This window comes from Dryas octopetala, chromosome 6, assembly GCF_963921425.1.
Source record: "Dryas octopetala chromosome 6, drDryOcto1.1, whole genome shotgun sequence".
Taxonomy (NCBI): domain Eukaryota; kingdom Viridiplantae; phylum Streptophyta; class Magnoliopsida; order Rosales; family Rosaceae; genus Dryas; species Dryas octopetala.
The window spans coordinates 6661325-6681480 of NC_141371.1; the positions used below are offsets into that span (position 1 = coordinate 6661325).

A 20156-nucleotide genomic window follows, 5' to 3' on the forward strand; every position below is an offset into this window, starting at 1 on the left:
AACCAGAAATTCAGAATATAATGGCTGGAATTATGACGATGAACAAACATAATTTAACAGACCCAGTTGCCAAAACTGAAACTATCTAATCGAATAATTGGAGCTGGGGTATAGCAAAATATAGATGGCGTGTGTGTGTGTGGTGGTGGCAGAAAGGCCTTTAATTTTCTTTGATAAGAGATTGAGAAAAGTCAGCAACATTTGCAGCTTTCAGCTTTAGTCCTCAAATATTCCAGAAAGTTGTTTAAGCTTCATATGAATCTTATCATGTTTGGATTATAGCGAAGATTACCAGGGAAAAAAAAAAAAAAAAAATTGGAATAGAGGAGGGAGCCTGAAGAAAGACAAGATAATTTTGGAATGAGGAAGAAAGAAAGAATTAATTAATCTATTTTTTGATAGCCAGAAAGATACGATGGTTTATAATTTCATAATTTACAATGTGACTCCAAGGACATGTACATTGTCTGCAATGGACACATTGGCAGTGCTTAAGCACTGAAAAGTCCATGCAACGCAGCTATCAACATGTTAGAATGGAACAATAGCTAGTCACAACCAAAATCCAAAGAGTGCCCCAATAATTAAACACTAATCTTCTGCAAAATGTGATTTTTTTCAAGCTAAATTAGTTAATAAATGCAAACACGCACAATCATTCACCATACCTAATAGACCCCATAAATTCTAACTACATGGATTTACAATAAAATCACTATAATTTAATGTACAAGATCATGAAAGTGTGAAACAAATTTAGTTAAGTAAAATGTACTGCACATTCTATCTTGCACGGCTCAAACTTCTGCGGTCAAGAGCTGGTATTGTGCCGCAACTCAATATCTGCAGCTGATAACTTGCTGATTGGCAGTACAAGAGCCAGCCAGCTCAGCCAGCTGAATAGTTGACACCATAAATTCTAACTACATGGATTTACAATAAAATCGCTATAATTTTATGTACAAGATTATGAAAGTGTAAAAAGAATTTAATTAGGTGAAATGTACTGCACATTCTATCTTGCACCGCTCAAACTTCTGCGGCAAAGAGCTGGTATTGTGCCGCAATTCAATATCTGCAGCTGTTAACTTGCTGATTGGCAGTACTAGAGCCAACCAGCTCGGCCAGCTGCATAAGAAATCTGATAAAGAATAGGTTTAACGCATGTGCATAACAACCAACGACCCTGCCATAATGGGCCTGTATCCTGCATGACTAGTTCATCTTATACTAAAATACAATAGAGAGGAAGTACCACGTTTCAAAAACTGATCTGAAAGAAATCTTATAAAGTCACAGGGGACAGAAATGAAAATCATAGGAGCAAGTTTCAATTGAGGGGCATCAAAAAATTCTCAGTCAAAACCTTTAGAATATTTTTGAAGCCCCACAAGATGCAATTTGATATATTAAATTATTAATCAATCATAAGTTATTAAGTTACAACAATAGAGTGTCATTAGCTTCCACTAATGAAGCTTATTGCTGCCACAAAATTGTTAGTAAATGAATCATCCCTCAACCAAACAATACAAATAGAAATACTCTCCCAATACAAATATAACAGAATTCTCAACCAGACCAAAAAATCGAAAGAGTCCAAGTCCCCAGCACGCACCTTACATGTCCAGAGAGTGGCATATTCACCTTTAAAGGTGAATTATAATAAATTATGCTGCAGCAGACTGCTTCTCCTTGTAGTCATCAAGATTAAGAACTTCAAGCAACTTTGGCCAAGATTCCGGGATCCCTCCTGGTAAATCAAACTCCAACAGTTTCCCTCGACTACAGTAGAATTCCTCTACAGGCCGACTCTGCAAGAACCATTAGGAATACAAATCATCAAAAATGAACAATTAAAGAGAACATGGAAATGAGATCTTTTCTTCTTTTCCCAAAGAAACCAAATATACCAACACCAGAAAATAATGACAGGCACTGCTCTTGTGAAACTTTTTGTATTTACATATGTTATTCAAATGTTTCCAAGATCAATCACGATAGGAGTATAGGGCAATACCTTTTCATTGTATACATGCATCCGATGTTTAACCACTTCTTCAGTATCATCCGACCTAGTAACGAGCTTTGACATACAATGCGGAGGGGGAAGAAGCGGAGCCATGCTAATTGCAGGACTCCCATTCGCGCCCTTGACATTAATGGAGGCCACATTGAAATTCCCCCCACACTGACTACAGATTCTTCTACCTAGGCATTTCTCAAGCAACACATCTTCCCGGAGCTTCAGATTGAGCACCAAGTCAATCTCTGTCACCCCTTCCAATATTTCCTATGACAAATACAGAGCAATCAACCCTTGAGCACATTTTCACCAATTCTGTATCATGCAATAGTAATAAATCCACGATTTTCGACTCACAATTACTCATTTGGTTCATACCCACATAGAATTTAGGCATTTAAGAGCTTCACCTTACTTTCTATCACATCATACGACCTGAACCTGCTATATGATACAAGTCTACAAGACTACAACAACAGCTAAGACACTCACCGCTTGTCTTATGGTTCTCGGAAACCCGTCGAGAATGAAACCCAATTCGCCTTTAGCTTCCCCAGCCTCCAATCTCTTCGACAACAAGCTTATTATAATCTCATCAGAGACCAACTGCCCCTGGTTCACAATCTCCGATAGCTGCAAACAGTAGCGAACAACCGAACACGATGAATACAAGTGACGATCATAAAAAAAACGACAAAGTTTTAGATCTGAGAAAAAAACAGTGAGCAATTAAAACAAGTCAAAACCTCTTGAGAGAGGGGACCGGAGGAAGCGAGCTCTTCGCGGACGAGATCTCCGGTGGCGATGTGAGGGACGCCGAGGAGGTTACAGAGGCGGCTAGCGTAGGTGCCTTTGCCGACGCCTGGCGAGCCCAAGAAGACCCACTGCACGTTCCGGTCCTTGGGGTCCTTGGGCGCGAGATTGGGCTTGGGCCCCATGTGTGGGCTGTAAGACGAAGCTCCATGAGAATTGGGCTCCGATGCTATGCCTGAATACAAGCACCGCCTTAGATATGTGAAGGAGGAGTGTGATGCAAACGAGGGTTTTGATAGGCGGGTTAAGGCCGCCATTGGAGAAAGGTTTCAGTTTGCAGAGAGAGTTCGTTAAGAAGTTGCCAACGACTGAAAGCATTGAATGGAAGAAGTGTTTCGTTTTATGCCGCGCAACCCTAACGTCGTTTTTTCAGTTGACTACGAACGACGTGTCGTTTCAACAGTTTTGTCGGACGGATTGCTCAGCGAGTGCCACGTGTGGTCTCGTTTCCCACAAATAAACTAACGGTCATAAACGTCGCCACTAAATGCACACGGCGTCCAACGAACTCGACAGCTTCTCTCTGCTGAGAAAGCATGGCGGTTACTCTCTCTGCTGCAACACTCTGGTACAATAAACTCCAAGTTAACAGGAACACCGATAGCAATTCGACACGTGTACTCTTCTCCAACCCATCTCCGAATCGCAATCTCAGTAGCTGCAACGGACTTGTCAAGTTCTCACCACGGCATAGCCAAAGCCACGTCGTAGCATCTGCAGTGTCTGGCTCCCCAGGCAAGTTTTTCTTTTCTAATAACCTGTTTGGTTTCCTAGAAAATGACGGAAAAGAAAATAATTACATTTCTTATATATCTTGTCGTAATCCTGTGCAACAGGGATCGAGTCTACTTTGAACGGTGGAGATACAGCAAATTTATTAGACGCAGTGAAAGTGTTTGATTTGAATGGAAAAGAAATTCCAATTTCTGATTTGTGGAAAGATAGGAAAGCTGTCGTCGCATTTGCACGCCACTTCGGGTCATTTTCTATTTCTGTAATTAAATTTCGATTAGCAATTTGTTCTATATTCCTTCAAGATTGTTAATTTTTTATTTATTTCAGATGCGTCTTTTGCCGCAAACGGGCTGACTATCTTGCCTCAAAGAAGGTAATTACCTATTACATAAAAATTGATATGCCACAACTTGTTTAACATAAATTTTATGAAATATTTCTAGTAAATATCTTTTTTTTTCATCATAATATAAAGATGCAAATTTATATGTCTTACAAATTTTAGTATGTGTAAATTATTGGATGGGATCTTTGTCAATTCCACAAGGCATACTGAAGCCTTTCCCAGAAATAGGAGATGCCTAATGACCTTATTACCAGCAAAAGGCTACTGGCTCTCTAGCTTGTTCATCTTGGGAAATTTTTCAGCAGACTTTTTTTATTTTTTATTACATGCCTCTTTGGGAACACAGTTCTAACTTCTAACACATTTCATATGTTGACAGGATGTAATGGATGCATCTGGTGTGGCACTTATTTTGATTGGACCTGGTAGCATTGACCAGGTTTGCCCTGAGAAAGCACATACAATTAACTGATACATAGCATTGACCATTTACACTTTGTAGTTTATACTAGCTAGATTGTGAATTGAACTTTGCTAAGGCTCACTAGCCAACGCTTCTTTATCTATTTCTAATTTTGATATACTGTTTGATGCAAATCCAATAAATCTTTGTTGTAACCATGAGCAGTAATTTGGTGCAGGCTAGAGCATTCTCTGAGCAAACAAAATTCAAAGGAGGTAAATTTCAAAAGAGCTTTTAGTACTCTGTAAGTTCAATTCTCTCCTCCCTCTTAAGGCATCACAGTCATAAAACTTTCTCTTGTTGTTTCAGAAGTTTATGCAGATACCAGCCACTCATCATATGAGGCATTGAGATTTGTTTCTGGGGTCTCAACCACATTTACTCCCAAAGTAAGTATGAAACATTGTATGTCCTTTATTAATGTGACAATGCATAGTAGTGTTTTATAGCTAGAAGTGGTGCTTCTGAAGTTTTTTGTATTTTCTTACAGCAAGTAGGATTTCTCATTTAAATTGCTTCCATGACACTCTAGGCAGGTCTTAAGATAATTCAGTTGTACATGGAGGGTTATCGACAGGACTGGAAGCTTTCTTTTGAACAGGACACCGTGGCCAGAGGTGGCTGGTATATCCGTATATCCATCTTGCTACAAGTAGTGTGTGTATATCTACATATATATATGTGGAAGATTTACAAGTTGTCACCTGCTGACCTGCTGTTAACATTTTGTTGTTTAGCAGTAATTAGCACTGTTTTTATAGATGTGAAATTGTTTGTTTGACAGGCAGCAAGGTGGAATCTTAGTTGCAGGTCCTGGTAAAAGTAACATCTTGTACATTCACAGGGTAAGTCTCCCATCTTTATGTGTCTGAATGAGAATTGATAACCTTTTTGCTTCATCATGTGTGAGTAACCAGTTCAGATTGAAAAATCAAACCCACCAGATAACATAAGGCCATCCAATTTTATTTTGATTAGGAGAACAGAATAGAGGAAAGCGCATATGGTTTTCAAAGCATACAAATGACTCAATATAGCACAAGTAGAGCCATTGAGAGATTCTCTATTTCCCATTAAGACAGGAACTTACTCATGAGTTTTGCTAATCTGTAGATTCTCATGCTAGTGAATTGTGGCTACTTTGTAATTTCATGCTATTTATGATTAAATTTTTCTCGTTGGAGCAGGATAAAGAAGCCGGGGATGATCCAGATATCGAAGACATTCTAAAAGCATGTTGTTCGTGAAAGAAAGACACCAGTCATCTGACTCATCTCTCCAATTCTTTTTAGTGTTTACCTTTGCCAAGTGGTTTTAAATTTACTCATAAAGTCACATACAAAGAACCTTTTCAGAACCCAGGAGGGAGTTCATCCAAGTTGAGAGGTGGTACATGTTCCAATCACATTGTATTGCAATACAGAAGTACTCATTACTCGTACGCAGTTCATAAAATAAAAATTCACTTATTCAGCTCAAAATCTATAATTCCATTCAAGCTGTGTAACTCGTGTTATTATCTAGTTGAAGATGTGGTGTGACAATTACCACACCAAGAAAAGAATAAGTGTTGTGTGAATACTCATAGGTCAGTTTATTTTGGATACTCATTCATAGGTGGCTAGGCCCAACTTGTTGTGGAAACCTTTGTTTTGGGCCTTGGGCCTCCACTGAGCCCAGAAAAGTGTGACCCGGAAGAAAAGAGTAAAACGACCAAAGAGTCAAAGACCTCAAACAGACTTGTGTTCCCGCGGCTCACCCTACTTTCTCATTTTCCCTCCAATGGCCACCGACAAGAAGAAACGCCGGCGACCCGACCCGAGCTCCGACGACGAAAGCGGGCTCCACTTCAAGCGCCTCCTGAAACCCGACTCCACCATCCTCCAAATCATGCAGGACCTTACCAACTCACTACGCTCGACCTCCACCTCCACCACCTCCTCATCCTCCTCCTCCTCCGCCGCCGTCAAAACCCTAGCTGACCTCTCCATCTCCTCCTGCCGCGAGGTCCGAGACCTCTCCCTCTCGTCCGTACAGTCCGAGATCGAAACCCTAATGGTCAAGGTCGCCAAGTCCATTCTAGCCGGCGACGGCTTCGCCTTCGACGTTCCCTCACGCGCCGCCGCCAACCAGCTCTACGTCCCCGAACTCGACCGCATCGTGTTGAAAGACAAGTCTTCACTCCGCCCCTACGCTAACGTCTCCACCGTCCGTAAGGCCACTATCACTGCTCGTCTTCTTCAGCTGATTCACCAGCTCTGCTTGAAAAGCATTCATGTCACCAAGCGTGACTTGTTTTACACCGATGTGAAGCTGTTCCAAGACCAGTCGCAGTCTGATTCGGTCCTCGACGACATGGCGTGTATGGTTGGATGCACTCGGTCTAGTCTTAATGTTATTGCCGCCGAGAAAGGTGTGGTTGTGGGTCGCCTTCTTTTTAGCGACAACGGTGATATGATCGATTGTACTAAAATGGGCATGGGAGGAAAAGCCATTCCACCCAATATTGATAGAGTTGGTGATATGCAGAGTGATGCTCTGTTTATACTGTTGGTTGAGAAGGATGCTGCATATATTAGATTGGCTGAGGATAGATTCTACAATCGTTTTCCGTGTATTATTGTGACTGCAAAGGGACAGCCGGATGTGGCGACCAGGTTGTTCTTGAGGAAAATGAAAATGGAATTGAAGCTTCCGGTGCTTGCCCTTGTGGACAGTGATCCATATGGGCTGAAGATTTTATCAGTTTATGGTTGTGGGTCGAAGAACATGTCCTATGACAGTGCCAATTTGACTACCCCGGATATAAAATGGTTGGGGATCAGGCCGAGTGACTTGGACAAGTATAAAATACCGGAGCAGTGCAGGTTGCCCATGACTGAGCAGGATATTAAGACTGGAAAAGATATGTTGGAGGAAGAATTCGTGAAGAAGAATCCGGCATGGGTTGAGGAGCTGACTCTGATGGTGAAAACCAAGCAGAAGGCAGAAATTCAGGCTTTGAGCTCGTTTGGTTTCCAATACTTATCTGAGGTATATTTGCCACTAAAGCTACAGGAGCAGGATTGGATATGAGTAGTGGCTTGAGTTTTCAGGCAGTATGGTAAGTCATGAATTGATTTGTTTGTTGATGTTAAAGTTGTGTCCATCGTTTCACTTCACCAAGATATTGACATAATTAGGCTATAAGTGCTGTTATATCTTTCAAATTCTTCATTTGAACAGAAAAGGAATGAAAGGAATGGGCAATGATCTTATGACCTTGTTTTTGTGTGGATTATTAATCTTTAGAGCATATTCAAATCCCATTTGTTGTAATTTTGGTAGGTTGATCAATCCTGTTGTTCTAAAAGTAAAAAACGAAATTTTGCATATTTCGAAAACTAAGTCCTCTGTGGACCCTAATGCTTTAACCTCTCACATAGAAGCAGTCAAAGTTTGTAGGTGGGAGAACATCCTTCTGGTATCAATGTTCTACATGTTGCATCAATCTCCAATAAAAAATAAACTTTTTTTTCTAGAAAAAAAAAAAAAAAAAGGCAATCCAGGTCATCAGCTGCAACCACAAAGGGGAAAGGCTCAGCTAGATTGGTGTAGTTGAGGTACAAAAAGAAAACTCAAAGAAGATAGTTGGGATGAAGGACGAGCTATTTTTATTGCTTCTGCAGATTGCATTTGCCCTTTGTATATAATTTACATTTGGCATCAGTACAATTCAGGTTTATTCCTCGTCAATAAAATATACACGGGGAAAATAATTATTGTTCATTTAATAGCATGTACAAGGTCCTGCATACTTACATATGAAGCTTCACCTTCTAAAGGCGCTTCTTTTCCGCAGCCAATGTTGCAATGATTTCCTGGGTACCTTTAGCCTTTCCAGAAGCATGGGTCTTCTGGAATATATCAGCTCCGTGGGTAATTCATTCCTGCCTAACATTTCTTCTAAGTTTTGATCTGAATCAATAGTGTTCTCTGGTTCTATTGTAGTATCATGTGCAATTTTAGGTCCTGTTGTGAGGACCTTGAGCCGCAATTCATCCTGCAGAAGTTTGGTTATTGCATCTTTCACCTCTAAGTTGTGTGTGGTTGAACCTCCATCAACCTCGTGGACTCCTATGATGATCAGCATGTCATCTTTTACTGAATGTCCTGTAACCATAAATAAGTTTTAAACATCAATATGCTGAAAGTTAGAAACTTCAAAGTTGGGTTCTGGATTCTAAGTTCTTCCTTATCTCATCTGCTTATGTACTTTGAGTCTGACTTTTACCCTATCTAAATTCTGTTTGAATGAATGGCTTCTCAAGTAAAATAAAGGCATTTGAAATGCAATGCCCTTGTAAAGCATCATGTTCATACCTAAGGCATAGTTCTCTTTGATCATCCGCAGAACTGCAAGAACTACGATTCGAGCTTCAACCTGTTAACAAATATTGCGGCGAATTGAAAATATATTAGCACGAGAACAAAGAGATGATTCCTTTTAGAAGGAGTACACCCAAACACAATCACATGTTAGCCGAGACTTGTCGGCAGTAGCTATTCTTAGAGCATGTATAATATAATCATTGCTTTACAACATTCTTTCACCCATAAATGTAGCAAAAATGCGTTCAGACTCATTGGCTGGTATAAGCATACCTTTGTAAGTCCTTGGAGGTCAACTGCCAAGGTTTCAGCAATATGCTTTTGCAAGTGTTCTGCCACTTTTTCTAGCAGCAGGCTTTCAGGTCTCCCTATGTCATTTTTGTTGCAGGAAGTGAACTCTCCTTGTTTGGCATCGCTGTCTTGTATAACTCCTTCGCACCACTCCTCAATTAGTTGCTCAAGATAATAATCATTGGCTTTGTAACTGCAAAGTAAAATTCTTAATTAGTAAAATGTTGATGTTCATGAGAAATTGAATGCGTGCTGCTGATATACCCTGCTTTCCGCATATCCTGATAGATAGCCAGGCATTGTTGTACTTCACCTACAGAACCATATCTGCTACGAGCCCTCAGAAGTGTATTATATGTTACCTGAAATAAAACAGTCCAACATTTACATGTTGAATTGAGACTTTTACAACAATGATATAAAAGGAAAAGAAGAAAAAACCCCAAAAATTGAACTGAAGTTATTTATTGACTTGATTGTAAATTCATGCTTATTCATGGTAATACTTTTCTCAGTATGTGTGAGGATATATGATTTGAAATTAGAACCTTCAATTCTTAGAACTCACCAAATTTGGGTATATCTGATATCTTTTCATTTCTGCAAACAGTGATAATGCTAGGTCCAAATTTTTATTTTCCACGCAGACCTATGAACAAAGGGCATGATGCATCAACATATAGGTCAAAAAGAATGCTAATTAAGCATACATGGGATGGGAAGAACAGTGGTTACAAAACAAGCTAAGATAGTGTGACAACAAGGCTTTCAAACCTTGATGGCTATTGTATATGCAACAACATCAGGTTTGATCCCAGCTGCGCGCATATTTTTCAAAATCTGCACTGAAATAAAAATTTGTTATTGTTATCAATGAACTTATATCCTAATTAAGATTTTAAACAATGACAATGAAGGCAAGAAAACGTGGAGCCAAAAACACAAGAAAAGAATATTAATACTATTATAGTATATATTTCACTTCTTCTGATAATAATTGGAAATATATAAATTCATATTGTTGGTATAGATATCGGATTCATAGTTACATTTATATGGGACATTAAGGTATAGAATAGTTATCAAAAGAGGGGAAAAAAAAAAAAGATCCTCAGTACATTTCTCTGACCCTTAATGGCTTACAGCTTTACATGACAACACAAATACACAAGTAACTAATTTCAGTGGTAGATGATAAACATCATGAGAAAATTTCCTGTTGTATGAAGAGCAAGGTATTATTACAAACTTGTAATGTAGCCTTATCCTAATTTAACCAGGAATAACCATGACATTTTAAAGTGCATGAGCTGAAGTTTTGAGTCTGAAAACTATGCAGATCGCACAAAAATATGAAGAATATTGCAAACAGAACGAGCAATATTAATGAACTTATATGTTACCTGTAAAGCACCCTCAACATTTCCTGTACCTCCACAGATATCAGCCAAAATTGACCAGCTTATTTGATTAGGAAAAAGACCTACTTCTTTCATCTCATCCATCAATGTTTTTGCATGGTAGTAGTCAGTACCACAGGCCTTCATCAAAATATTGTATGTTGAAGTTGTGGGTTTAAAAGAAAGCCCTTTAGCAAAGTTTAGATGAAGTCAAATTAGAGGTGTGGTAATGCATACTAGTAATCCAATGTACATAAGTATGCTCTGCTCGAACTGCTATCAGTATTACCTTTGTATTGTTTTCCAAAAGTCTCCTGGACTTTATTACTCTTCAGAGACTGGAAAAGGCGAAAAGCCCTATCATACTGGGAAGCCTCAACACAAGCATGTAGAAGGATGTTAAAACACTGTGAATTAGGTTCGGAGCCAGCCAAAAGCATCTCTTCAAACAATTGGATTGCCTTCTCAACAAGACCTGCATTTGCACAGGCATTGATCAATGATGACCATGTAACTGTATTAGGCGTAACACCTGCTGATAGCATGTCTTCTTTGACTTTTAGAGCCATGTGCCACAATTTTGCATCTGCAAATACCTGGAAAATTGTTCATTAGTTGTGGAGATAGTAAACTGTCTCCCTATATGGAAATCTATTGCTACGAAGTAGTAAATGAAGCAAAACAGTATTTTTGTGCGTACACATACTTCCCATTAAAAGCAAAAATATAGCAACTCATAAGCAGATTCATATGTACCTTTACAATAGTGCTGTATGTGAAGACATCCAATTTCAACACTCCTGTTGATTCCAAATGCTGTACTTCCGTGTAAATATCTTGTGCCAGATCAACTCTTCCAGCAAGACAGCATGCCTTCAAAAGGATATTATAACATGCCATATCTGCTCTGACACCAAGATTCTGGATATGGAAAATAAATAGATTTAGATAATTGTAGCAAAACCAATTATGCATTGCAGCCAATTGCACACAGATAAAGCAAAATGTAATATCAATTCATCTATTGAGTAATTCATTTGATGCTATTACAAAATTTCAGTGGGAGAAAGACATAGCAAACTATGATCTTGGCATTTTACAATAAGGAAAAGGAAAGAAAAGATAAGATAAGAGAAAAAAGGATAAAGCCTAAAAATTTGCCCACTAATTGTAGCTTCTTGATAATAAAAAGGAACTCTGTGAACTGATTTAAGAATAGCCACTCTGAGGTTTTACCAAGAATGCATATTTCCGAACCTGAGGAACTAAAAAATGGATCTTCAATGGAAATCCACCATAAAGGAGAAAAATTCATGTGGGTGAATTATCTGTCTGCGCGCATGCTTGAGTGAACGAGTGAGAGAGAGAGAGAGAATTACTTGCATACTCTTGTACACATGAAATGTGTAGCTCAAATCATGCGCATTCACATTCATGAGACTGTTGAAAACATAAATATTCGGAGTGACCTTCTGCTTCATCAAGTCCTGCAGCAAAAATCATGGGTGAAGAATGATAATTACAAAATAACATCGCATAAAATACAAGTAATGAAATTATTGAAGGAAAATTTCCCAGTAGCCAGTAGCCACATACCCCAATAGAGCTCAATCATTAAAAAAGAGGTATTTAAAAACTCAGTTCTGAGCCATAGGAATAGAAAGTTATTGCTATTTAAAAATCCAACCAAGCAAACCACTTCCAAACAAACAAGAGAGTCAGCATGGTATTTACCTCATAAATGTACCTAGATTTCATGTAGTCTTTGCAGAGACCACATACATCAATTATTGTGCGGTAGACGTACATATTTGAACCACTCAAGTTCTCCTTGGATGCTTCATATGCTGTCAAAGCAGACGCCAACTTCCTTCTCTTCCCAAATTCATTTATAATGTTACAGAATAAAATGTGCGCATGTGGAAAAATACAAGCATACCTGCAAAATGTGATAACCAAAGCATAAATAGTGACTAACACAGAAAAGAGTGAAGATTCAATGTGACCCAAGAACCAAACATTAATTGAGACTACAGTCAACAAAAACCATAGGAAGAGTATATAAGTCTGTTTAAAACTCATTTAAAAAACATGTCTGAATAATGCAGATAAAATAGAGAAACCCCCAGAGCAACTCATAAGAGAATAGTCAATTATACCTTATGGCCAATTTCGGGCTATGCTTATCAACACACATTGTGATAACATCAGATGGCTCCAGCAGTTCTTTGATTGGGAAACGAAAACCTGAACCAAGTATTATCTGTTACCAATGCGAAGAGTCTCAACCATGGCTGATTATATGCTTATTCTTCCAAGACTGAAATTCTCATTTGGCTCTTCCCTCCCATTCACATGACAACTAATGATCACATTTTTTTAATATTTCAACAGCTTTTTCTCTAAAAACCAGGTAGTCTTTCAAGTTGCATTACTAGACTGTAAATCTAAACCACACACACACACACACACACACACACACACACACATATATATATACATATATATATATATAATCCAATTGCTCATGTATTGTAAAATGTATATTATGGATGCAACTTACAATGCTAAAGTGTTATATTCCAATTAATGCACTCCAAAAGTTGGGTTCCACTTCACCATTTCTATGACAAATTGACATCTTTGAACATAAACTATGACTGGACCAAATATTAGTCCAATTCAGGTTTATACTACAAGAAGTTCAAGAACTTGAACAAATTAATCAAGAAATTATTGGAGCATTACCAGCAAGAATCTCCATTAGCTCAACAAGTTCCTGCACTTGCCCACATTCCAAAAGGCTGCTACAATGTCTTCCCAGCAACACCATAGCGTACGCATCAAACAGCTTCAACGGCGGAACCCCAAGCTCTTGAACTTTTTCCAAGACCTCGACGACACTCCGGACCTTCCCCTCCTTCAGAAACCCGGAAATCCCCTTCGCCACCAGCTCAACCCTGAGCGCCGCGGCGAACTGCGAGCCTTGGACGCCCGAAACGACGACGCTCTCCACAATCATTGCGAAATCCTGGAGCTTTCCGTCTCGGGCGAGCTTGGAGGCGAGGTCGGCGAAGTAGCCGAGGTGGGTTTTACTGGCCGGGTCCCATCGGACGGCGAAGAGGGGAGGGGGGCGGGAATGGAGAGTGGAGATTGGAGGAGAGGAGGAGGGTTTGGAGGGAGAGAGCTTGGGAAGTAAGGTCTTGTGGGGTTTGGTGGAATGGCTGTTGCCATGGGGATTTGGAGGAGTGGAAATGGAGGAAGAAGAAGAAGAGTAGCCATGGATGATGAACACTCTCATTTCCTTGGGCTACCGTTGGGTTCTGTTTTGATGTTGGGTTTGAGGGAGAAGGTGGGGTTGGGGTTTTATATGGGTTTTGAGGATTGGATTTGGAAGGCGGGTATTTTTGTGGGTATTTTCTTCATTTTAAACGGTTTTTCAAAGGTGAGGCGCTATAAGATACTTCTATAATTCTATTTGGACCTTTTAATTTGCTAAAATAGCCTCTTACCACCAATGCTATATTGCTATATTCCCCAAATCTGGTTTACTAAATTTTTATCATTCAGATGATGTGAAAGTGTTTTATTTATTCAAGTATGGATCTACTCTGGATATTATTTAATTCAAATTAGACATGTATCCTTATACATTATTTGGTGAACAGATTTGAAAAATAAATTTTAGTGTTTCTAATATTATTGTTATTGTTCTCAATATAAACACATCACGAAGATTCTTGTACAATTAGATCAATTACATGACAATGCAAGGTGTTAAATATCTTATCCAACGGGATATCTCATAATTACACCATTTGAACTTAATATTTAAATGTTGTAATACATACTATAAAATGGATCTTGTTTTCGAAGTTTTATACCTTTGTATATTTATAAAGCTTCTCAAACGGTGCATTGAAATTTTGTTAATGACTAATGAGTTTTTAAAGTGAACATACGCAATTTTTGCACATTAGATCATATCAAAAAGGCTTTGGTTTAGCTCAAATGTGTTTTGGTTTCGAATACATTCATTAATTTCAGAATATTCAAATGTCATTTGAGAAAAACCATTAAACTTCACCTCACAATCATAATTCTTCAAAGTAAATCGAAGGGATTTCAAATTGGTTCATAAATTTATAATCTTCTTAGAAATTCACTTTTGAGCTTGCCTAAAAGATCTTAAATCGAAACTTTCACAAACATAAAAACATCCTAATTTAATTGATAGGAGCTAGCTATCACTTAGCTATAATGGTAATTCTTTGTTCACAATGTTGAAGAAGTTTTCATTTTAAATTCTCTTACAAAAAAAAAAAAAAAATTGATAGGTGTCGTTTGCATGTGATTAAACGGTTAGGTAGGTAGTGGCTTGGTGATTACCGTTTAGAAACGACATGTAGTGCGTACGCAAAAGTCTAACATTTTTTGTGCCTCACCTTACGTGGCGCCAATTGTGTTGAAATGCGGAGGAATTTACATAAGAGTACACCCAATAGCCCCACAATGAACCGGCACGTCGAGTATTCCCAGGGGCAAATCGGGAAATCCATAAAGACGTAAACTTCTGGAGCCCGTCTTGTCCAAATGCAAAGGGGTCCCCTCTAACCAGATTACCAGACCGGTCTGAGTGGCATCATTTCGGAACTTTCGGACGGAGATCAACGAAGCTTTCCGAATCCGAAACTTTTGAAAAAGCGAAATTTGATGCCGATAAGAGATGCCGCCGAAGCAGCAATCGAAGGCCGATTTGGCGAAGAAGCAGAAGATCGTCGAGGACAAGACCTTCGGGCTCAAGAACAAGAACAAGAGCAAGAATGTCCAAAAGTACGTTCAGACCCTCAAGCAGTCCGTACAGCCCAAACCTGATCCTTCCAAAACCGCCTCCAAGGTCCGATTTTTCGATTCTCTGTTAATTTTTTTAATGATTGATGATTGATTGATTGATTGATAGGCTCTGTTTGGTTTCCATGAAAATCGAAACGTTTGGTTGATAGAGAAAAGGATATTTGATTGGTTTATCTGATTTTGTTTTTATTGTTTTTCTTTTCTAAAATGAGCTGATTTGGATAAAACCACTTATAGTGCTTTGATTATAGAAACGATGGAAGGATTATAAATTAAATTTTTGATTGAGCATCAAAAGTTAGACTTTCCATACTTATGCAAACGTTTGAATCCCACCTGGACCCAACACAATTAGCATAGATGAGGTGCACACCATTAGAAGATTCTACAGGTGGTCTAAGATTGCTTCGTACTGCGTTTTCTTAGTTACCAAAATGAGAGAAATTTTGTTTGTGAAATTTGTATCATTAACAGAAAAAGAAGGAGGAAGAGAAGGCCAAGGACAAGGAACTGAATGAATTATTCAAGGTTGCTGTTAGTCAACCAAAAGTACCAGTTGGTAAGTAATATTTTCCTTTTTCGTGCCCAAAGGATTGAAGTTTCTCATGTGTATATCTTGTTGAAACTTAGATATGACATAATGCTAAATGGGTATGTGGTTTTAGGTGTTGACCCCAAGTCTATACTATGCGAGTTTTATAAAGCGGGGCAGTGTGCCAAAGGTTTTAAATGCAAGTTCTCACATGATTTGAATGTTCAGAGGAAAGGAGAAAAGATTGATCTTTACAGTGATAAGCGTGATCATGGTACCAGATAGACGTTTTACTACACTAGGATGCTGATTTTTATGCAATTTTGTGGATTTCCTTTTGGTTTATCTTGTTCTGAGTTTGATAGTTATATCTTGTGTATAAGAAACAATGGAGGACTGGGATCAAGAGACTTTGGAAAAGGTGGTGGAGTAGAAGAAAAATGAGTACAAGCAGAACAAACCAACTGATATTGTAAGTTTTCTCTCCATGGTAGTCTGTAAAATACATGTTCTAGTTCTCAACTTCATACGTGCTCATTGAATATAGATGTTTGAACCATCAACGTGCTTGGTAGACTTCAAATGACTTTTCTTTTGTTGTTTTTGGATATATATATATATATATATATATATTTGTATATGTGTGTGTGTGTGTGTGTGTGCAGGTTTGTAAATATTTTCTGGAAGCAGTGGAGAAGAAACAATATGGTTGGTTTTGGGTCTGCCCCAATGGTGGTAAACATTGCCATTACAGGCATGCTCTTCCTCCAGGATATGTTTTGAAGTCTCAGATGAAGGCTCTGCTGGAGGAAGAGACTGAAAAATTACCCATTGAGGAGGAGATCGAAAATCAGGTTACTTGAACAAGCCTTTTCATCCAGTTTAGAATTGCCTGTTTGACTGTCTGAATGCCTTTCAGAATATCATTGCTATCATTTCCTAATATGTCACCAAACAAATATTTGCTTTTTGGTTTTAGCGCACTAAATTGAAAACTGCAACTCCTATGACTCCTGAGTTGTTCATGCAATGGAAGAAGAAAAAGAAGGCAGAAAGAGATGCTGGCTTAGATGCACAAAGGGCAGAGCGGGCTAAGAGTGACCATATGAGGTGTATCCTCTCTTCCTCTTTCTCCAATATGTGACCCCCAACCCTTCCCCCCTTCAAGAAGAGAAAATAAAATGGATTCAACCATGAAGTTTCTCCTTGTAAAAGGGAGGAAATGTTGTTTGGATACAAAGGGTAGTTGCTAGCTTTTTGGACATTGTGTACTAATTGTGTTATACATTTCACTCCATTGCAGTGGCCGTGAACTATTTTTGTCAGATTCTAGCTTATTTGTAGATGATGCTGAGGCATACGAGAAGTACCAAAGAGACCCAGAACCTGCAGTTGCTGAACAGAAGGTTAGTTTTCACTTATTAGTTCTTACCCTTTTATTTTTCCCATCTCAAAACTCTCTATTCTATTGCACTGGATGTATTTTATGAGATAGAAGTTATGCCTGCAAAGCTTAAAATTACTGTTTTTATATTGTTGGCCATAAACTCCAGTGAGGGATTCAGGTTTCTTTTCTTTGGCATGCTAATATGTGACTAGTCCTGAAGAGTGGAGTATGTGTTAATTGTTTCGCTCATATGTTCTTTGGTTCAACTTCAGGTCAATGGACATTCTAATGGAGATGGACCAAGTAACTCAGCATCAGCTGACGGTAATGCTGAAGTTACCAATGATGATGATGATGACGATCTGGACATAAATGAGTTAAACGAGTTGGAAGCAAGCTTATCAAAGGCAACAATTGAAGAGCCGGGAACCAAAGCTTAGTCCCAAGAGAGGCATTCTAAAGTCTGCATACTTTTTGGAGTGTGGGCTCGATATTTATTGTCTGTACACTTATGGCCCCCTCAGTTATAGCAACCTCTGATGTTTTCAGAAAGGTTACAAAGTTCATTCAATCAATGATCTTACTATCCTTATGGATCATTAGGTGCTTTTGCGCATTGTATTATACTTTCGATGGTGGATTGTCCCTTGAAGGACACAAAAAATAATCGTGGTGTTGTAATCTACTTGAGCATCATGGGTTCAAGTAATGTATCTCCTTTTAGTTTATGCTATATTAGTTACCAATATTAAAGCAATGTTTCTCCTGAGATTAAGCTAGTCTAGTTGTAGTGCTAGATCTTGTGTTTTCAGATGCTTTGTACTAATCTTTCTTATATGGTGGGTGAGGTTGCCTATACGGTTTCATTAGGTCTCAACAATCGGGTGCTGGGTAGTGAATCATAAAAGTTTCATCCTCCAGTCCACCATTGCAAGGGGTTAATCTTCTTGGACTTGAATTACATACCTTACCTTCTATTATTATGGTACTTTAATTGTAATTACCATCAAAACAGAGGGGAGTCATTATCTATACTATTATATGGATCTGCTTTTCTGCTAGGCTCGTAATATGAGCTTTGCATTACAACTTTAAGGCTATCTTGTATCTTTGCATTCTACTATTAAACCTTAAAAACCTGTGAATTCTTGTAATATACAATTCAAATTAAAAACTAAGCAATGCCAATACAAATAGAGAATTCAAATTCTATATTAACTTTGACCCCTTTTTTTATCTTTTGATTCGGGGAGGGGTAGTCATTTGGGACCTCTCCAACATTATGTGGAGAGAAATACCGCTAGACCAATTGTTAGTTGAGACATTAAATTTGACTTTTTGTGTGTTCTTTTAAGTATTGTGGCTTTTTGTTCGGATAAAAAACATAACTAACATATGATCATTTCATAAATTTTGAAGTCATTTCTTCAATACAAGAAGAGGGCAACTAGCTATAGTAAAGTCAATGTAAATCTTTAGCCTAAAGAAATGAGTCATTGTAAATTCTAAAGAAGCAAGGTGTCTTCAGTTCAAACCGTACTTCGTATATTTTCATGGAAGGTCCCCATTTTTCAATGGAAAATCACGATGTACGGTTCCACAAGTACCACAAAGATTATGGAATCAGCATTGTGGTCGGCTACAATGCCTATAAGGTGACCAACATGAAGAAATATAAGTCCAAATGTCCGTGAAAGGACATATAAAAATCCAATTGACCCTGCCTAACACAAAGATGTTCCACTTCCATTAAGGGAACCAAGACACTCATCTCACCTATTCGTGTTCCACCAGAGCCTAACATATTACATCATGTTGGGCAAGACAGGCTGCAAAATCAAACTATTAACACACGCCTTGAATAAGCAAACACCAAAATGGGACGCCACCAAAATTACATGGTTTCAAACTTTTGTTAATTATCTTTCTGATATAGACATTAAATATTAAATTGTAAATATCAAAACCACGTAATTTTGCCAAAAGCACGATATTAGTTTATATAAACAGGAGATCCTTTTTCATGGAGATGTGTGTCTAAGCTTTGTAATTCTTTTTTTTTTTGGGGTCCAATAAGAATAAGCTTTGTAATTCATTTCAGTGAATTTGTGGCAAAAGGCAACGCAAGACAGATCCTTGAAACGTATCTCACAAGAACACTACCTTGACCAATCTGGAGTAACATGACTTTTGTGGTCTTATTACGATAAAAAGCCTCTTCTTTGGGCAATGCTCATCTTGATGAATGAAATTTTGTACCGGAAGTCAACTTTTGTAGATGCATGAACTTGAGAAATATTCTTGTACCATTCTCAATTATAATTGCAAACTACAACCTATTAGAACTTATCTAAAGATGAAAATGTAACTGCCCTGAAATTTATCTTATCTTCAATGATATATGACATTATTCAATAATAGAGTTAATTATAGCAATAGTCCATAAATTATACCTCCAATATCACTTTAATAGTTTAGTCTATAAATTTCATTTTGGAATTCTAAAGTCTATGAATTATTGCAAGAGTATCATTTTAGTCCTTTTTGTAACTTCTTTTACATTTTTCGATTAAAACACTCATGCACCACGCACGTAACCCATATTTAAGGGGTATTTTCGGTCTTTTAGTGCCCTACCTCTCCTTCAACCTCTCATTCGGCCTTTATACATTCATCTCGTCCTTACCCATGTGTTGGTTGCTTCCTTATTATTCTCAATAATTTTGAAAATTATCGTATAAGGGTGGGATGAGACGTTGAAAGAGAGGTAGGGCACTGTGAAAAACAAAAATATTCCTCAAATATGGGTTACGTGCGTGACACATGAGTGTTTTTTACGAAAAATGTAACATAAGTTACAAAAGGACTACAATGATATTCGTGCAATAGTTTATGGACTTAATAATCTCAAAATGAAATTTATAGACTAAAGTGATAC

The 20156-nt window shown here is 38.1% G+C and overlaps 6 protein-coding genes across 10 annotated transcripts; 4 read left to right on the top strand and 2 right to left on the bottom strand.

The window, feature by feature from the left end:
• Positions 1-634: 634 nt before the first annotated feature.
• Positions 635-3158, bottom strand: LOC147281744 (adenylate kinase 1, chloroplastic-like). Its single transcript, XM_086249372.1, has 4 exons — positions 2773-3158; positions 2519-2659; positions 2021-2293; positions 635-1814 (listed from the first exon to the last, which is right to left on the bottom strand). Exons 1-4 carry the CDS (start codon positions 3094-3096, stop codon positions 1671-1673), a joined length of 882 nt encoding a protein of 293 aa, XP_086105498.1. The 5' UTR covers positions 3097-3158; the 3' UTR covers positions 635-1670.
• Positions 3159-3315: 157 nt separating this feature from the next.
• On the top strand, positions 3316-5856 carry LOC147281745 (thioredoxin-like protein AAED1, chloroplastic). The gene is made up of 9 exons (XM_086249373.1): positions 3316-3574; positions 3676-3817; positions 3902-3947; positions 4300-4359; positions 4562-4598; positions 4693-4772; positions 4916-5007; positions 5168-5228; positions 5571-5856. The coding sequence occupies exons 1-9, from the start codon at positions 3376-3378 to the stop codon at positions 5628-5630; spliced, it is 777 nt and encodes a 258-aa protein (XP_086105499.1). The 5' UTR covers positions 3316-3375; the 3' UTR covers positions 5631-5856.
• A 115-nt stretch (positions 5857-5971) lies between these two features.
• On the top strand, positions 5972-7910 carry RHL2 (Spo11/DNA topoisomerase VI, subunit A protein). Its single transcript, XM_086249371.1, has 2 exons — positions 5972-7486; positions 7809-7910. The coding sequence occupies exon 1, from the start codon at positions 6166-6168 to the stop codon at positions 7456-7458; it is 1293 nt and encodes a 430-aa protein (XP_086105497.1). The 5' UTR covers positions 5972-6165; the 3' UTR covers positions 7459-7486; positions 7809-7910.
• A 215-nt stretch (positions 7911-8125) lies between these two features.
• Positions 8126-13792, bottom strand: LOC147281747 (Tetratricopeptide repeat (TPR)-like superfamily protein). Its single transcript, XM_086249370.1, has 13 exons — positions 13194-13792; positions 12605-12692; positions 12180-12384; positions 11825-11932; positions 11202-11366; positions 10735-11041; positions 10449-10633; positions 9820-9885; positions 9614-9694; positions 9310-9407; positions 9028-9238; positions 8746-8806; positions 8126-8535 (listed from the first exon to the last, which is right to left on the bottom strand). Exons 1-13 carry the CDS (start codon positions 13744-13746, stop codon positions 8195-8197), a joined length of 2469 nt encoding a protein of 822 aa, XP_086105496.1. The 5' UTR covers positions 13747-13792; the 3' UTR covers positions 8126-8194.
• Positions 13793-15083: 1291 nt separating this feature from the next.
• On the top strand, positions 15084-18100 carry LOC147281748 (zinc finger CCCH domain-containing protein 11-like). 5 transcript variants are annotated; one of them, XM_086247528.1, is made up of 8 exons: positions 15084-15342; positions 15774-15858; positions 15965-16105; positions 16215-16303; positions 16497-16685; positions 16811-16941; positions 17135-17237; positions 17491-18092. In XM_086247528.1, the coding sequence occupies exons 5-8, from the start codon at positions 16623-16625 to the stop codon at positions 17656-17658; spliced, it is 465 nt and encodes a 154-aa protein (XP_086103654.1). In that variant the 5' UTR covers positions 15084-15342; positions 15774-15858; positions 15965-16105; positions 16215-16303; positions 16497-16622; the 3' UTR covers positions 17659-18092. The 5 variants fall into 5 exon arrangements, with proteins under 5 accessions (XP_086103654.1, XP_086103653.1, XP_086103655.1 ...); XM_086247527.1 differs by having other exon boundaries at positions 15965-16303; XM_086247529.1 differs by lacking the exon at positions 15965-16105.
• LOC147281749 (zinc finger CCCH domain-containing protein 11-like) lies at positions 15172-16264 on the top strand. Its single transcript, XM_086248134.1, has 4 exons — positions 15172-15342; positions 15774-15858; positions 15965-16105; positions 16215-16264. Exons 1-4 carry the CDS (start codon positions 15172-15174, stop codon positions 16262-16264), a joined length of 447 nt encoding a protein of 148 aa, XP_086104260.1.
• Positions 18101-20156: the final 2056 nt, after the last annotated feature.